Source organism: Schistocerca piceifrons, chromosome 1 (assembly GCF_021461385.2).
Source record: "Schistocerca piceifrons isolate TAMUIC-IGC-003096 chromosome 1, iqSchPice1.1, whole genome shotgun sequence".
NCBI classification, from domain to species: domain Eukaryota; kingdom Metazoa; phylum Arthropoda; class Insecta; order Orthoptera; family Acrididae; genus Schistocerca; species Schistocerca piceifrons.
The window spans coordinates 737,573,004-737,592,483 of record NC_060138.1 but is presented as its reverse complement, the minus strand read 5'-3'; the positions used below and the strand labels follow the sequence as shown (position 1 = coordinate 737,592,483).

Here is a 19,480-nt window from a genome sequence, read left to right as displayed (position 1 = left end):
ATTTGTAACAATGATATATTTAACTCTTCATCAATGTGGACTCATAGCATCTAAATGTATTTTGTCATGTTTTTACAAGGCACTCTGATGGTTCGATATTTATTTTATTATTTTTTTTAAGACTCATTAATTTATCCATAATTGTGGAGTTCCTTTGTCACTATGTTATCAGTGAAACAGTTCACAGTAGGATGAATTTCACATGTCCTCTGTGAGTCATGTATCATGGCACCGGATGGAATTAATAGACACAGATTTCCACTCAGAAGTCTGTCACTGGCTCACCTTGATAAAAAATGGAGAATTTGCAGCTATAGTATTTGAAGGGAAATACACGTATGGTACAGACCAGTAACTGTATGAAATTATTTCTGAGTGTCACCATTAGTGAGGAACATTTTGATCTAAGTTCACCACACATCTAAACATTGTGATGTTAGGTCACCACACATCTATTAGAAAAATGTATTCACTCATTTAGTTTCCTCTCTCTGTCTCTCTTTGTCTCTCTCTCTGGGGCTCCTGGCAACATGCTGCGGCATGGGCAATGACAGTACGGGCAATGAGGCGGAGAGGGGTGAAAGGGACACAGAGACCTTCACCTCCATGCTGGTGTCCTCAGGAACCGCTGCTGGTGTCCTGGAGCACAAGTTGTACCTGTGTGGGTGTGGGAGTAGCGATGACTGGCGTTCCAGGTCTGACAGAGCTGGTGGTAATGGCGCAGGTGGTCGGCACACAGAGCCAGTTGGTACGACAGCACTCCAAACCCTTCAGAGTGTCAATAATTGTAAGGCACCACCCATGGGTGGCAACCACAGTGGCTTGCAGTTAAGAGGATTTTGTCCCATATAAGGGTGCCCAGATAACTAAGTCTGGCATAAAGCACCCAGTGTGCCTGGTCTGGGGTTCCCTGGGCTGTGGGGCCAGGAGGAGGAGAGTATGTGGGTGCCGTCCATGGGGCCAGGTTACAGTCGTCAGCATCGATGGTTCTGTAGGTTCTCAGAAACATTGTGAGCATTGATATGGTGCTGGAAGTGCCCAACAGTTTCAACATTCATTGTTTAAACATTTGGACCATATGCTCCGCTTTGCCATTGGAGGATGGGTAAAATGGTAGACTAAACAGATGCCATTGGAAGTGCAGGACTGTTCAAAAGCTGTCACCATAAATTGGGGCCCATTGCCAGACATCATGTTGCAGGGAAACTCTTCGATCACTAGAATCAGGACAAGGGCATTGAGAGTTGTGTCAGTGTTGATGGACACCATGCTGGCCATGTATAGGTAGCTAGAATAAGCATCCATGACAATGAGCTACATAGAGCCGAGAAAAGGGCTAGTGAAGTCCAGGTGAATTTAGTCACAGGGGCAACAGCTGGTGGGCCAAGGGGTGAAGTACTGCGAAGGAGCAGCCTGGTTCCAGGCACAGCAGAACGGCTGTGCGACATGGCCTCCACTTCTTTGTTCAGTCCAAGCCAGCAGGAATGGCATCGTTCAGGGACTTTCATCCATGTTATACCCCATGCCCATTACAGAGAAGTTGCAAGACCTGAGGGCACAGGGTAGGTGGGATGAGTACATGATGAGTATCAACCGCGAGGACAAGCAGGAGAACATACACAAAACTTTTTAATGGCAGAGATGATCACCGATGTGTCTTTTCACTTTGCGAGTAGCTCTTATGAGCAAGTGCCAGCATCTTGGAGAATCAGTTGCTCAGTATTGTTAATGTCATCGTTTCTATGTGCTGCACTGCACCAGTACCATAGAGAGAAGCATCGGCAAACAAAAATTGTGGCAGAGAAAATGGCATAAGGCAGGATGCTCAGTGCAGCAAATGTTTCAACTGTGTGAAAGTGTGGTCATCTGCCTGAATTGCATGCCATTCTTTCACAACAAGTTGAGTGGATGCATAATGTGGACCACTCATGGAAGGAACTTATGATAATAATTCACCTTTCCCAAAAAAGCCTGCAGTTGGTACATGTTGTGGAAGCAGGATAGAGAGTCGGTGGCAGAAATGTGGCAGTTAGTGGGCTGGATCCCTTCTTTGTTGAGCAAGTGTTCAAGGCATTCCACTTCCTCCTGAAAAAAACTGACTTTGTGTAAGAGGCACAAAGGTTGTACCAACGGTCCTGGTGCATACTGTCTGTAACAATTGAGTCATCAAGATAGATAGTACAAGTAGGAATGGAGAAGATTAACTGTTCCAGGTATCTCTGGAAGATTTACTGAGCAGAAAAGACCCCAAAGGGCAAAAACTTGAATCTGTATAAGTCAAAGGCAGTGTTGATGACCACAATGCATTGCAATTCCTCATCCATTGGGATCTGAAAATATGCATCTTCAAAAATATTCACTTCCAGCAAGCTTCATGAGGAGGTCCTCTGGATGTGGTATGTAGTAGGTTTCCAATTTTGCCAAGGGATTAATTGTCAATTTGAAGTGTCCACATAGTCAGAGAGCGTCATTTGGCTTCTTAATACCACAAGGGGTGTGGCCCAAACACTGGTTTTAAGAGGTTCAATTACCCCAGTTTCAAGGAGGTGACTGAGTTCTTGCTTAACAGCCATCCATAAGGAAACAGAATAGGCTGTGCTTGGCAGAAGCAGCACACTGCATCTGGACATAAGGACATACGAGCCTAGAAATTCATTGTGCACTCCAAGCCATGTTCAAATAAAAGCACAAAGGTGTTACAGAGGTCACTCCTGGAAGCAAACTATGTTTCAAATGATGTGAACCTCATCAGTGATCAAAAATCCAAAAGTGGGAAGGTGTCCAGACTGAAAATGGTGCTAGCAGAGTGACTATTGACAAAAAACAGAATTATCAACCACACAACCTTTTGTATGCAGCATTGAGTGTGAGTTGATCCCAGAGAGAAGGGTGGAGCCAAGTCAGGGGAACCAAGATGAGCATATGTTTGGATGTTAATCAAAGAAATGGTTGTTCCTGTGTCTACCTGAAACAAACTTCCCAGTTTGCTAGAATTTCATGCACTGTCTCGAGATGCATGTGGGGAGTGACATCTGACTGCCCGGATGGTTGACAACAGACAGCGCAGAGATGCTCATCTTTCCCACGATGGGTACAGTGTGCCCAGTGATCCAGACAGTATGCCTGTGGGTGTGCTTTGAAGCAGTCAGGACATGACAGGAAACCCTACTGCTTATGCCGATGTGGTGTGACAGGCTGTTCAGAGGCTATTGACACATCCAAAATCAATGAATCGAAATGCCACCATCAGGAAAAAGACATATAAGAATTCCACCGCCAAGGTGATGTCTGGACTGCCACTACTTGGGGTCAAGCCATGAGGCATTTATTTGCAGCCTGTGCGATCCTGAAAGAGTGCATGATTTTCAATATATCATGGGAGCCAACTGGACCATTACATCTCAGATTTAAGAATCTGCATATGAAGGTTTGCAAACTGGGTTCATGCAAGTAAAATCACAATGTCGACTCTACCCTTGCAAGTCTGTCCCCCACGAATGGTATGACTGACCAGATTGCTTTTGATATAGATGGAACTCAAGGCACGATATGACCACATGGAACTGTTGTGATTAATAATCAGACAGCAACAAGCACATCTCAAATGTGAGCATGACAAGATTCTAGAATGAAGCGAACTTCTTTAATAAGATAAACGTCTCTAGGGAAGCTTGAGACCATTGGAGAGCATTCTCAGGTACCTGAAAAACGATGAGGTACTGTTTCAGCTGCTGCAAGTACATGTCTCAATCATCTTTGATGTCATTAAATGACAGGAAGACAGGTGGGTGGGGTCTCCTTCTGGTGGGAAGTGACCACAGTCTGGATGTGTTGGGAACCCTAAACCTGTAAGCGACCTGACAAAAGCTGAATTTCCTCATGGAGCAATTCAGTCTGTCATTTAATTGCTGTTGCTGTTGCTGTTCAATGAGCTGCACAAGCTTTACACCCATGGCATGCCTCTAACCTTCTTTCTTGTCATCAGTTATAGTGACTGGAATCAGACAAGACTAGGAATGACATGAGAGCCACGGGAGATTGGCTTAGTGGCTTGGGGAATCAACAGCAAGCTGCCAGAGAGTAAACAGGTGGACAGCAATTAGATAAAGACAGACAGTGGAGATAGCATGGCTGAATAACAAGTCCAGCAAGTAACCCAAGATCAGTATCTAAGACGATGCAAAATAAGAATCAAGACAGCAATGCGTAATGAGTTCAGTACAGTAGCACAGAGAAATCAAGACTGATTGCGGAGGTGATGGCCTTAACTGGCTGCCACAGGAACTGATAAGCCAGCAAGGTGGGTGAGTCCTCATGGCACCACTTGCAGCAGCAACACCAGCACCTGCAGATGTAACAGCACTGTGTGGCACCTATAGTTGAGTTCCATAGCTTCTGGCAGCCCTTTGAACTTGCTGTGCCAGGATACAAGACCTTTATTTTCAATATTATGTTATATCACAGTGTAGATGTTCTAGCATTTCATGTCACACATTATCATCAACCATTAAATTTAAAAATCAGGAGCTGGTCTGTTCCTTTATTCCATTTTTAAATTGAGATACAGCAACAAAATTCTTAGCTATATTATAATTACACACTATACATGCTGTATCATCATAAGTTGTTTAATGATTCATCTCTAGTTTTTAGGATCATAACAAACAAATCCATCAATAAATTTGTGATAGGGTGTATCTTAGTATCATTTCTGATGAAGTTACACTTCCAAACTCTCTTCATTTGTTGTATTTCAGTTCACTCCTTATCACAGTGTGACTGTTTATTAATTGAGATACCAAGAATTACAAATTTCACATAGTGTTCGGTGACATGAAAGGCAAATAATTCTAACACATAATCAAACAATGTAAAGAAGTTTGTTGTGGAATTTCAATATAGTGAAGGATGAAAAAGATTTGTAACTGTATATAGAGCTGTCTGTGCTTGGGAGTGATTGAATTTTTTCTGTTAACTTTCTTACTTTTGCATGTTTGGGTGGAGCACACTTTTCTAACTTTTTCTCTGTTTTAGTGTACTGCTGGTCTTTCATATAACATAAAACTGTTCTATTATTTGAAAGCATACTTGTCATTCAATGATTTATATGAGTATTCATATTTTTAATATTTCAATTTCTGCAATGAAACTAGTTATTCAGCATTACTCATTACATTTCTGCCTTTAATGTTTTCTGTTGTTGCAGAATTCATTTAAGGATGGTCTTGTTTATAGGCTTTGAATCTGCTTCTGTAATGATTATTGATAACTCTGCACATAGTTGTAACACAGTGTACAGTGATCTTTTGGTCTACTATAAACAGAGAATAATTGTTTTAAAAAAGAAATTAAAATACGTTAATGTCTGTGTAAATTGCAACACTTAGAAGGGTACATGCAAGCGAAAGGAATTTTGTAACATAGATTAGGTAAATGATCCATTAGATATACAAGATGGTGTAAGGCAAAAAGATGCATTGCTGTGCCTCCTTTTTAATACTAACTTGGAGAAGGTCATGAAGGATGCAAACCTCCTGTCCATGGGAATGATCTTCTACAAGTCAATGCAGATACTACCATATGCCAATGACATAGATACAGTCTCAACAACTAGAAGGGCAGTGGAGGAGGCATTCTTTGAACTTGAGCAGGTCACTGGGAATATGGGAATGAATATAAAACAGCAGAAAACAAAATAAATGACTGCTGGGAAAGCATGGAAAGAGAACATGCCACCCTCAATAACGTTCGGCAATTATAGTTTTGAGAGAATTGACCAGTTTAAATATCTGTGATTGATAATCACCCATTGTGATAATTGGCAGAGAATTGTTGGTGAGACCAAGGTTCACAATGAATTGTGAAGCCACAAAAGAATAGATGAAGAAGAGGTATAGTACAAACACAATTATTATTACAGATATGATGGTAAGTCTCCCCTGACCTGCAGTTCTGGGTGACTTTTCTGAAATCTACCCCTTTTCCTAGATCTCTCCAGTCCTTAACCTTCACCCCTCTTCCTTCCCCTTCAGTCCTTCTCCCGAAGAAGAAATCACTGTCCTTAAAAGCTTGCCAAATTATTACCTTCTTTAATGTGCGTGTTCTGCCGCTGTTTGGTGAGTAGGTTTTTTCTCTATCCAGTTACATTACATCATTGATTTCTGCTGCACGTACACATACACAGAAATCAAACTGATGGGAACACACACACAATTTTAATGTTTGACCTTTTAGACAGCAGAATTATTCTGATGAAGAAAAAGAAATGGAATGAAGTTTTACTTACTCATGTTCATGGCCAATACAGATTTGTCCAGGGTGGGAAAGAAATATATAATTCAAAAGAAAGTTGTGACAATAATATGCAAAACCATAAGTAATAGTTAATGGTTAAACTGTGTGAAACATTAAGTAATTGTTAAAGGTTAAACTGCCTTGCTCCTCAAATTATTTTTGTATCCACATTTGATTTACTGCAATTTTCTCATAATCTTTCCACAACTTAAACAAACCATGTTTGATAACTACAGTGTTATGCTACACTTTTGCTCCCAGAATAAAATCCACACTTTTTGAAAAGTGCTTGACCCAGATTATCATACCTGCACACTGTGTTACAAATATTTGCTGTTAAGTGTAATACATTAATGCAAACCTTTAACTTATTTCTTAAGTGATGGATAAATTTTTGAAATTATTCTAACAGAAACTTCTGGTGCTTCAAGATATGATGTCCTACATAACTCGCCCTGTTGATAAAACTCAAGCACTGTGTATTAACAATGGAAGCTTTGCAATGGATGGACCTGTTGTCTCTGATGTTGACAATAAAACAGGCTACACTACTTCTGAGTGAGTAAGAAAAGCTTTTTCACTGTACTGTAACACTTATGTTATACAGACAATGTTGTTAATTAATTAATCTGGTTTTCAGCACATGTGCCAATGCAGAAGACAATTCAGATGCCACTGAAACAGAAAAACTAAAGTCATACATTGCCACATCTGAAAAAAATGAGAATATTATTTCTGATATTAATTTACTTGTTTCAAAAGTAAGTATAGCTTAAAAGGTCAACAGTAGTCTAAGAAGGAGTGGCTAAACCAGCCTTGCTATGAAACTTTATGATTACATGTAGTATCAACAGAATTTTGATTGAGCTTGGCATTGTACCTGTAGGACCCAAGAAAAAAATGAAGCAGACAACAAAGCAGTATTTAGAAACAAAACAAAATTATCACATGTATTTTGTTTTATTTGTGATTTTCACATTCATTTCTTTGCTGTCACCTCATTATTACCTGCTTTAGCCTTTTGATTAAACTTGGCAGTACATTTTCATGAAAACATTATAGGAGGAGTAATGCTTCTTTGATTTGTGGCAGTCAGCACACCACAAATACCTCCCAGGTTGTGCCAAATGATGAGCACTTCAGGAATCTCAGCCTTCACCGACTGCTCGATATGGGTTTGGCTTTCTTGATGAACACTGCCAGTCCTCTGTAACTATAAGCCTTGGGCAAGCTTCAGGGCCCACCGTGTGGCACATCTGGTGTAATGTTATGTTGTTACAGTGAATATGGTCATGGGTTAATTAATTGCCTGCATCATGAGGGGGATATAAACTTCTATAAAAAAAGAAAAACTCAACCTGAGGGTGCACTGTGTGCCAATGGGATGGATATCTCTTGAGGTTAAATAGTCGTTAGCGGGCAACCTCCGGGAAACCTGCTGCATCTCAGTTGTATAAGGCTACCCCATGTAAACGAGCCTCTGTCTGGGCCGACTCATGTTTGCCTAGTGTTTATGAGTATACCATGATGACTCTATTACTTAAAAATAACCCTAGCGGTATAGGTGAAACAACAGGGAGCAATAACACCCACTCAACAAAAAGGGCTTTAGATAGCCCACTGAGAGATTCAGCTCAAAAGTGACAGTCAATGAGTAATAGGATACTTATTGTGTCCAGAATATGTTTTTGGTTTTTAAGACACAGGAAATAAACTCAGAAAATGTGTCACCTTTCTACATAAATAAACAATTAGAATGTGTGGCAGCCACACTGAAATCTATCAGACCTTTGAGGAATGTCATACTATTGGTGGAAAGTGCCACATCACATGAAACAAAACCCCTACAGAAGGCAAAAAATCTTGAGTTGTACCAAATTGTTTCTGTATTACACAATATCCTTAATTCTAGCTAGGTGGTTGTAACATGCAGCGACCTGATGGACATAGATGTAGAGGATCTGAATGAAGAGTGGGTAGGTGCCGGGATGACATATGAAAAGAACTAACTGAAGTGAATCAAGAGTGAATCAGAAAAGACAGCTATCTTTGTTCTGACCATCAGTTCTCCAGTGTTGCCTAAGCACATTCAAGCAGGATTTATCCACCCGGAAATTAGATCATGTGTCTCAAACCCAATGTGTTGTTGAAGTGTTAGCACTATGGACTCATCACCACAACATACAATGGAAGGGCAGTTTGTGGCAAATGTGACCAAACTGCCCTCAAAGACAGTTCTTCAGCTTTCCTGTTCTGTGTGAATTGCAACACAACCAAGCTGTTTAGACCCTCGAATGGCAGATTTTCCTGTATGAAATGATGATTCAGGAGATTAAAAACACAGGGTGAGTACCATATATAGAATTTAAGAAAAGGTACATGTAACTCAAAAACCACCAGCCTGAGAAAATTCATTTGCTACAGTGGTCAAAATAACGTTCCAGAGAAAGATCTCCTCAGTGCAGACTATGTCAACAGAAGCTGCCACAGACATGTGCATATGCAAGCACAAGCCATCAGCTGAAAATCTCACAACCTTTTGGGCTGTGAGAGTAAAATGTTGCTGTATTAGAAAGAGATGGAGAGAAGCTCATGGCATGTATTCCTGAACCTTATTAACCATTCTCTTGCAGTGAAGGATTTGCCATAAAAGATCTTATTTCCCCCATGGAACCAGCAAGGCCTACAGACAAATGATTTCCTTAAGCTCCAAATCAGACCCTACAGGCACAGATCAAAGTTGAGGGGTGTGTCCACAATGACAAAGTCTCTTCTCTGTCTAAGGAGAAAGTTGTGGTTAACATGTTCAGACTGAAGTGAAGAAGCCCAAAGCCATCAGATCATGCCGTGCTAGTCTTGTGTGGTGAACCTGATGCAGGACACACTGCAGACAATTGAAAACTGTATGAGGCAACTAACGAGTCCTTCCAACAAGTCCTTGTCTGTTGAAAAATCCCCATCTTGACAGAAAAATATGGACGATGAAAGTAACAAAACTAGCAAAGGGAAGACCTTTGTGGTCGTGTATACAAGAAACATGTTTCAAACTATCAGACACCCCTGTGCTAAGATGTTATTACCTGCATAGAAAGGAAAACCTAAGTCGGAAGAGAAGTAAAGGAGATAGCCATCTTTGTTTATTATACATGCCACCCCTGAGCTCTCTCTGTCAACACCAGCCTATTAGCAGTTGCTATTGCAGTACATGTGCAACCCTTCATTATTGTATATTCCTTCCATCTGTGCCCACAAAACCAAAGTGACCAGGAGACTCCTATCCAGTTTATCATGCAACTCCCCTGGCCTTTTCTATCTGTGATGATTTTAATGCACACAGTGTGCTCTGAGGTGGTTCTACCCCCTACCCCTGGGGCCAAGTTGCTGAGAGTCTCTTGTTACCAGAAGATTAGCATGTTTTGAATATGGACCTGAGCCACACTTTAGCACTGCTACAGAGTCTTTTTCTGCAGTTAATCTTTCATTATGCTCAACTGCTCTCACACACACTTCTCTGTGGGAAGTGGTCAAGGTCTACAAAATGTTCAAATGTGTGTGAAATCTTATGGGACTTAACTGCTAAGGTCATCAGTCCCTAAGCTTACACACTACTTAACCTAAACTATCCTAAGGACAAACACACACAACCATGCCCGAGGGAGGACTTGAACCTCCACTGGGACCAGCCGCACAGTCCATGACTGCAGCGCCTTAGACCACTCGGCTAATCCTGCACAGCAATGGTCTACATTCCAGTCACTTTCTAATGTGGATACTCCTTCTGGAGATAGTGCAGACCCCAAAATAAGTCCAAGATGGGTGCTCAGTTATTCAAAGTGGATGTTGTATAGCATAATTCAAACATAGAATGTCTAGGAACGGGTGTATCACATCACCACCATGATCCACCAAGCTGCTGATGCATCCACTCCTAAGTCCGCAGGAATTCTAAGAAGACAACCTGTGCCTTGATGGAGTGCAGAATGTTGTTCCACAATCAGGAGCAGGTCCACAGCACTGTGTAGGTCCAAACACAAGCCATCAGCTGAAAATCTCACAACCTTTTGGGCTGTGAGAGCAAAATGTTGCTGTATTAGAAAGAGATGGAGAGAAGCTCATGGCAGGTATTCCTGAACCTTATTAACCATTTCATTTTCGAATGCACAGGAAACCATCATGAGGGTTCCAGGCAAAGGTACAAGGTGCACAGTTACTGCTGTTTTGAATGATATTCTCCAGACTAACAAAAGAGACTCTGCCCAGGCAATGGGTGAACATTTCACTCATATAACAGCTACCACCTAATGGGACCCAGTTTTCTGTCAACAACATGCAGTCACTGAGAGGGGTGGTGTTGACTTCAGTTCAACCAACAATGAAGTTTACAATAGCTCTTTCTCAGTGTGGGAACTTGAGTTGCACTGTCTGTGGCATGTGATATGTCACCAGGGCAGGACAACATTTGTTAACGTGATTTAGCAGCTCAATGGAAATGTCTAAAGAATTCTCCTAAATCTTTTAATTTCAGTTTTGAAGCAGGACAATTCCATGAATCATGGAAAGATTCTGTTTTAATCCCCCTCCTCAAACCTAGGAAAGGTTTATGAGCCCAAGTGTTGCCCTCACTAGCTGGGTAAGGAAGACCTTGGAGTGGATGATCAATCACCACTTAGTGCTGCGCGGGATTAGCTGAGCGGTCTAAGGCGCTGCAGTCATGGACTGTGTGGCTGGTCCCGGCGGAGGTTCTAATCCTCCCTCGGGCATGGGTGTGTGTGTTTGTCCTTAGGATAATTTAGGTTAAGTAAGGTGTAAGCTTAGGGACTGATGACCTTAGCAGTTAAGTCTCATAAGATTTCACACACATTTGAACATTTGAACCACTTAGTGTGGACCTTAGATTCCAGGCAGTTCCTTGTTCGCTTGCAGTATGAGTTCAATAGGTATCACTCTACCATTGATAATGTGACTCTGATGGAGACAACTATACAACAGGCTTTTCTGTGGAGAGATCAGCTAATATGTATTTTTCATGAGTGACTAAAATTAGGAAGTGCCACAGCGTGTGGCTGATGTTGAAACCAGAAATCAGTCACTTGATGTCTCACACTCACTGCTTTTGAGATACCATACTGAATTCATTGTATTTCATTGTTTCTGTATTATAACTTGCTTTTTATTACAGCACACTGTTTAAAAGTGATGATGCGTTGAAGATTTATCTCAAGCACTTCACTTTAGGTATTATTTGTTATAGTTAAATGCCAAGTAATGACACATCAGCTGTGATTGGGTTAACAGTAGTAATATTCAACGTTGTTTGCCATCTCTGTGGTCATGTGGTTAGAGACCTGCAGCTACAGGGCTTAAGGAAGTAGGTTCGTATGTTGGTACACACTAATATTTTTGTTTTTGATTTTGTAATACATTCAAGGACCTTCTTATTCATGTAACACAGGTATATTCTGCAATATTCAAAGTTATCTACCTATAACAGAGTGTTCTCTCAGTAATGAATTTCTTCAGTTACATGACTTCAGTCTGATTATACACTCCTGGAAATTGAAATAAGAACACCGTGAATACATTGTCCCAGGAAGGGGAAACTTTATTGACACATTCCTGGGGTCAGATACATCACATGATCACACTGACAGAACAACAGGCACATAGACACAGGCAACAGAGCATGCACAATGTCGGCACTAGTACTGTGTATATCCACCTTTCGCAGCAATGCAGGCTGCTATTCTCCCATGGAGACGATCATAGAGATGCTGGATGTAGTCTTGTGGAACGGCTTGCCATGCCATTTCCACCTGGCGCCTCAGTTGGACCAGCGTTCGTGCTGGACGTGCAGACCGCGTGAGACGACGCTTCATCCAGTCCCAAACATGCTCAATGGGGGACAGATCCGGAGATCTTGCTGGCCAGGGTAGTTGACTTACACCTTCTAGAGCACGTTGGGTGGCACGGGATACATGCGGACGTGCATTGTCCTGTTGGAACAGCAAGTTCCCTTGCCGGTCTAGGAATGGTAGAACGATGGGTTTTATGATGGTTTGGATGTACCGTGCACTATTCAGTGTCCCCTCGACGATCACCAGTGGTGTACGGCCAGTGTAGGAGATCGCTCACCACACCATGATGCCGGGTGTTGGCCCTGTGTGCCTCGGTCGTATGCAGTCCTGATTGTGGCGCTCACCTGCACGGCGCCAAACACGCATACGACCATCATTGTCACCAAGGCAGAAGCGACTCTCATCGCTGAAGACGACACGTCTCCATTCGTCCCTCCATTCACGCCTGTCGCGACGCCACTGGAGGCGGGCTGCACGATGTTGGGGCGTGAGCGGAAGACGGCCTAACGGTGTGCGGGACCGTAGCCCAGCTTCATGGAGACGGTTGCGAATGGTCCTCGCCGATACCCCAGGAGCAACAGTGTCCCTAATTTGCTGGGAAGTGGCGGTGCGGTCCCCTACGGCACTGCGTAGGATCCTACGGTCTTGGCGTGCATCCGTGCGTCGCTGCGGTCCGGTCCCAGGTCGACGGGCACGTGCACCTTCCGCCGACCACTGGCGACAACTTCGATGTACTGTGGAGACCTCACGCCCCACGTGTTGAGCAATTCGGCGGTATGTCCACCCGGCCTCCCGCATGCCCACTATACGCCCTCGCTCAAAGTCCGTCAACTGCACATACGGTTCACGTCCACGCTGTCGCGGCATGCTACCAGTGTTAAAGAGGATAATGTTATTAAGTAAAACAGGTGAAATTAAATTAGCAGGTGGCCTTTAAATAGAGAAGGGGTTTAAGTTTAAATTCTGTTCTCTCCCTTGTCACTAAACAGAGAACAGCATTTATGCTACTTCACTTGGAACTTCTGAAGTTGGTCATCTTTGGTTGTGTGGTGGCACTAGTGTTTACACACACACACACACACACACACACACACACACACACACACACGTGTGTGTGTTGTCTTTCCAGATATGCTCTGCAAACTGTGTTTTTAAATTCCCTTGCACGATGCCTTCTTGCTGCGTCTGTGCCTTGAAAATGACAGAATTTTCACCTGCCATCATATTGATAGATGTTGAAACTGTCATCCAATTGGATTCCTGTAACTTATTTGTACTTCAAGTGATTTATCAATTACAGTTGAATTTATCAGTTAATAGAGTGTAGCAATTACATGAATACTCAGTTACAAAGTCAATTTGTCAAACACTGTTCAATCTAGAAAGAAAAGTAATAGAGATATTCATTACCAAAAGCCACACCTGATAGAAAACTAAATAATTTCTAATTGATTTTTTACAACACTAATTTTGTGGGTTTGTACATTTGTCCTTGTTAAGTATATTTAAAAACTAAGATGATGTGACTTACCATACGAAAGCGCTGGCAGGCCGATAGAAACACAAACAAACACATGCATACACACAAAATTCTAGTTTTCGCAACCAATGGTTGCTTCGTCAGGAAAGAGGGAAGGAGAGGGAAAGACGAAAGGATGTGGGTTTTAAGGGAGAGGGTAAGGAGTCATTCCAATCCCGGGAGCGGAAAGACTTACCTTAGGGGGAAAAAAGGACAGGTATACACTCGCGCACACACACACACACACACACACACACACACACACACACACACATATCCATCCGCACATACACAGACACAAGCAGACATTTGTAAAGGCATCTTTGCCTCTTTACTTCCGCCTCGACTGACATCTCTGCCCAAACTCTTTGCCTTTACAAATGTCTGCTTGTGTCTGTGTATGTGCAGATGGATATGTGTGTGTGTGTGTGAGTGTATACCTGTCCTTTTTTCCCCCTAAGGTAAGTCTTTCCGCTCCCGGGATTGGAATGACTCCTTACCCTCTCCCTTAAAACCCACATCCTTTCGTCTTTCCCTCTCCTTCCCTCTTTCCTGACGAAGCAACCATTGGTTGCGAAAGCTAGAATTTTGTGTGTATGTATGTGTTTGTTTGTGTTTCTATCGACCTGCCAGCGCTTTCGTATGGTAAGTCACATCATCTTTGTTTTTAAATATATTTTTCCCGCGTGGAATGTTTCCCTATTATATTCATGTCCTTGTTAAGTGATTGACATAATGGCTCTCATACAAGGAGGCATAATTTTAGAAGCAATTATTCAGGCAATTTGAAGCCAATCAACAGAGATAAAATGAGAAATGAGCAAGAAATTTGCTCAAATGGGTAACAGAGTTTCAAAGGCTGATAAATTGGAGGGTGAGATAAGTTTTCAGTTAAGAGAAAGCACAGACAGACTAGACAATGTGTTCTACACAGGAAAATAGAAGCTATAAGATTTCAGTGATTATTTATATTTTATATTTAGTCGAACATAAGACTGACAACAATGTTGAACATTATGATACTATTAACTCAGTAAATGAAGAACAAATAACAGGCACAGAATGTACTTTGGAATATATTATAGCTAAGAATGTAAAAACTGTTAAAGTGTATGCCGATGAAATCGAACATCAGTTGGAGATATTACCAGCTGTTGTGGTATACTCAGGTAGTGCAGAAAAAATTCATAATGAACATTTAATAGGTAAGCTACTGTTTTCTGTTAATAGTAACTCATTATGATCATCAGTTGCTTTTGACTGATTAGTATCATCACTTGCTACTGATAAATTGTTACCTTCTCTTGATTCAGAGAACTTATGGTCACCTGTTATTACTAAGAATGTGCCAGTTCCTGACACTGTTGAGATTTTTTATCATCTGTTATTGCTGAGAACTTACTACATTCTGTTACTACAGAAAAATTATCTTTCAACACTTTGAATTTTCCATCTCCGCTACACTGTGTTACTACTTAAGTTATGATAACATATTGTTGGGGAAGTTGGAAAGTTAGCTTTCAGCCAACAAGGCCTTTGTCAGAAACAGACAACATATACACAAGCACACATTCGTGCAAATGCAACTCACACACTCATGACCACAGTCTCCGACAGCTGGAGACAGATTCGCTGAGTCTGGCTCCAGCTGTCAGGGACTGTAGTCGTGTGTGTGTGTGTGTGTGTGTGTGTGTGTGTGTTTTGGAACAGTGTGTTTTAAGTTGCACATTGTAAAATAAAAAAAAACACCCACTTTGATTACACCAAAATGAATGAGGCACAAATTTTGAAGTTTATGGTTGGTACTATGTAATGTTTTCACTTGAAGAATAGTTTGTCACTTCCACTTCCTGTTGCTTCAGGTCACCACATTTAGAAGTGTGGTTTTAGACCTTTAGAATCACGAGGCACATTAGTTGATGTGGTATAGATTTAAAACTTTTCACAGGACTGCCAAAAAGAAAGTGTGTATTTACTGGCAATATTAAAATAGCAAAGTCAGAGATTATTTTGCATGTTGTGTAAAACTACTTTTTCAGTTCACAATAGGTCATTATGATGCTGTGCAATGCATTAATGTGAATAAATGCTTTATGGGCTGATGAAAAGAATAGGTTTAATTTCAAAACTTTTAAGAAAATAATTATAACTTAGACTCATTTTCAGGATACCTCTACTTGAAAATATCAAACTCTTGAATAACGTAAGTTCATCTGTAAAATATAACAAAAAAGGTTTTCTAGAAACAACGCACAACAAAACTCCCAGGCCAATTGAGAGTGAGAAATAGGTAAACTAAGAGGGTGGTCTGCAAACCAATGCCTCCAAATTTTTTATGTGAAAACTCTTAAAGCTTTGTAAATAAAACAAACATTATTAACATTGTACATCTTTATTCTTCATGTCTGCGTATTTATTTCTCAATATAGTCACCCTGGTGGTGAACACATTTCTCCCAACAAGAGGGCAGTTTGTTGACAGTGTCACTGTAGAATGGGTGATTTTGTGGATAGAGTTATAACCTCACCTCTGCTTGCACTGCTTCATCATCATCAAAGTGAAGTCCTTAAAGGTGTTCCTTGAGTTTTGGAAACAGATGAAAATCGAATGAGGGTTGGAGATCGATCGATGATGATGAATCCAAGGTGTCAGATTGTGACAGTTATTGCAGCAGTCATGAGTGGTGTGGCATTGTCCTGCTCAGTGAGACAGTGCTCCATGTGTGGATGAACTCTTGGAATTCTAAACTCAAGTATAACACACTGTTTCTCACACTGACATAGTTGCATTACACAGCACCTTTTTACACACTGCAGTTCAGAGCCCTCTATCAGCAGAGGGTTGCAAATATGGAAACATGAAGACTAAAGATGACTATTAGTAATGGTTGTTTCATTTAAAAAACTTTAAGGGTTTTCACATAAAAAATTTAGTGGCATTACTTTTTAGCATGCCCTCATATGTAAGTTACAATATTGTTGATCGTAGTCAAAGACCTAATTATATTAAAGTGATATCTTGTGTTGCATTTGATAACAACAAAACAATGACATATTTACTTGATTAGTAATGCAATGATTTGTGTAGTTATAGCATAAACCAGGTGTTGTGATACAAATTTGCCATGCAGATGAAGTATTAACAAAAGTTTCCACAAATTTTAGATTCATTTCAGCTTCTAATTTGTGTCTCATGGTTTGACTTTGGAAATCTGGTTACCATAACCTAAGAATAAATCATGAATGAAGACTCTATTGAAAATAATGTTGTGTACTTTATAATTTGTTTTAATATGTAGGAATGTTCTCTCAGGATGAAAATTTTTTTAGAGGTGAAGGAGGCCACAGACTGAATAGCAGAGGCATTGAGTTGTCAAGAAGCACACACAAAAGAAAATAATACTTTGCTAGCTTTCAGAAAAAAATCCTTTGGTGAGCTAGAGTGTGCACCTGCATTGTGCTGTCTGGACATACAATGCCAGGGTTGCAGCTTGCCAGGTGTAGTCGGTTGGGCATTGTGTCAAGTGTCAGGGGGGATGGACAGAGGGGGAAAGACATGGGTGGTGGGAGATACAGTTCTGTATGGGTAGGCAGTAGCTTGAAGTGAGGCAGAATTCAGAGGAAATGACAGGATAGAAGTAGTGTAAACTTTTGGATACAGAGTGGGAGGACTGTAGGATGGTGGAAGTCATGCCCAGAGGGATTATGGGAGCAAAGGATATATAGCAAGGATAACTCCCATGTACATAGTACGGAAAATTTGGTATTGGAGGGAAGGATCCAGATGGCATGAGTTATGAAGCAGCCATTGAACTCAAGAATGTTGTGCTGAGTGGCATGATTGGCTACTTTAGAACAGAGACCAAGTAGCTTCTGAACAAAGCATTCTAATGTGCTAACACCAAAAAGGGAACTTTTCATTTTTTAAAATTTATTCTGGAAAGAATAATAAAGGGAGTGATGTACATAGTAAGAACACCATAAACCTGCTATGATATTATATAGTTCAAATTTGCCAGGTATCTCAGATTAGAATCTAGTTGCATTGGTATTCTTTAACAGAATGGAGACTGGCTGTTTATGCCATTATTTAAAGCACTACTGGTACATTAGTAATTGATGTATCTTCAAGACTAATACATATTAAAAGGGCCAAGCTTTGAAATTTCTTTTTCATATTTTCTTTAGTTCCTTTATAGATTACAAATTTTAAGATAATGATGGCAGAAAGTATAATTACCTTCCAAGGACAAAGTGCGAGGTGAATTATTGAGCAATTTTGTCCTTTTGAGCTTCCAAAATTTCTTGCTTGCTTAACAAATGTCATGTGTTTGCAGCAGAATTACAGCAAACTCTGAAATCTGACGAGTGCACCGATGGTATTACTTCAATGTGATCATATTGGCTCTGCCATTCATGACAGCAGCTGTTGCATCTGCTAATGTTTGTTTCAAAATAATTCTAGACATTCACAACAGGAGGCAGTACCTGTCAAGGAGCAGGTCACAAGATGTATATACATTGTTGCCACATGAAATGAGTCGTTTCCAAGCGACAGGTGGCTCATGCATCGAGAAAAGGCCTGATTTATCCTTGAGTGCAGCCTTTTTAACACGAAGTAGTGGCCTGAGTTCTGCTCACATTTGGTCTCCAAAGTGTTAAGTTCCAGTAATGAAGGAAGTTTAACAATAAACGAATAGACAAAACGTGTAACCGAAACTGATTTTTCTTGTGTATATGAAAAAATTATTTATATCTAAACACACATGTCTGCTTGTGTCTGTGTACGTGCGGATGGATATGTGTGTGAGTGCGAGTGTATACCCCTTTTTTCCCCCTAAGGTAAGTCTTTCCGCTCCCAGGATTGGAATGACTCCTTACCCTCTCCCTTAAAACCCACATCCTTTCGTCTTTCCCTCTCCTTCCCTCTTTCCTGATGAGGCAACAGTTTGTTGCGAAAGCTTGAATTTCATGTGTATGTTTTTTGTTTGTTTGTGTGTCTATCGACCTGCCAGCACTTTCGTTCGGTAAGTCACATCATCTGTGTGTTTAGATATATTTTTCCTACGTGGAATGTTTCCCTCTATTATATTCATATCATTAATTTGAAAAAATTATTTCATTGACAAAACTGATTCACGTAACAAAACTTTTTTTTTTTTTTTTTTTGAAGCCTATGTAGTTACGTGACTTTGAAAAGAAACAAGAAGAGAGACGATAATGATCAAAGTAGATGAATGATTGATTATTGAAAAAATAGAAATCTGGATTATGTTCAAATATACCAATTGAAAAAATACTAATGTAATAGTTTATGTTTGAATTAGATTACCTAACAATGATATGCTTACCCTTTTATGTGGGACAGCATGTGTAAGGGTACAGAAAATGTGTGTAGTTACATTCACGAAGTCTTCTATACTATCATCGTCAATTGTAAATGAATAATTATGTTGTTTTTTAATGTTATGCTAAAGGGTACATTTAAAATAAATCACAGGTCTGTATTTTTGTGTATGATGTTATGCATCAATGGCATAATTGATTAATGGTGTTGAATGTCAAGCAAAGAAAGATAGCAAGTTTCTTACCTGCTTACAAAAAAGAGAAGAAAAAGGCTTCCCTTTTTACTGAGTTGCCAACAAGAGACCTTCAGCTCTGTGAATGATACTGTAAATGATGTGTAGTTTTAATTCAGAAAAATTCTAGGCAGTATGGTCGTTAGTTATTTGCATATTCTGTGGTTCGTAATTGTGATCTCTTGTTATAATATAGGATGAGTATTTTACAATTACAACACACTTTCTCAGTGG

At 40.6% G+C, this 19,480-nt stretch overlaps 1 protein-coding gene across 4 annotated transcripts in view; it reads left to right on the top strand.

Moving 5' to 3' along the window:
- Positions 1-19,480, top strand: part of LOC124711518 (ATP-binding cassette sub-family C member 5-like) — a 538,718-nt gene that overhangs the window by 229,932 nt on the left and 289,306 nt on the right. For all 4 annotated transcript variants that reach the window (XM_047241664.1, XM_047241655.1, XM_047241649.1 and 1 more), the window contains 2 exons: positions 6,707-6,852; positions 6,935-7,055. In XM_047241664.1, coding sequence (XP_047097620.1) covers positions 6,707-6,852; positions 6,935-7,055 — 267 coding nt within the window. The remainder of the gene's footprint in view (positions 1-6,706; positions 6,853-6,934; positions 7,056-19,480) is intronic.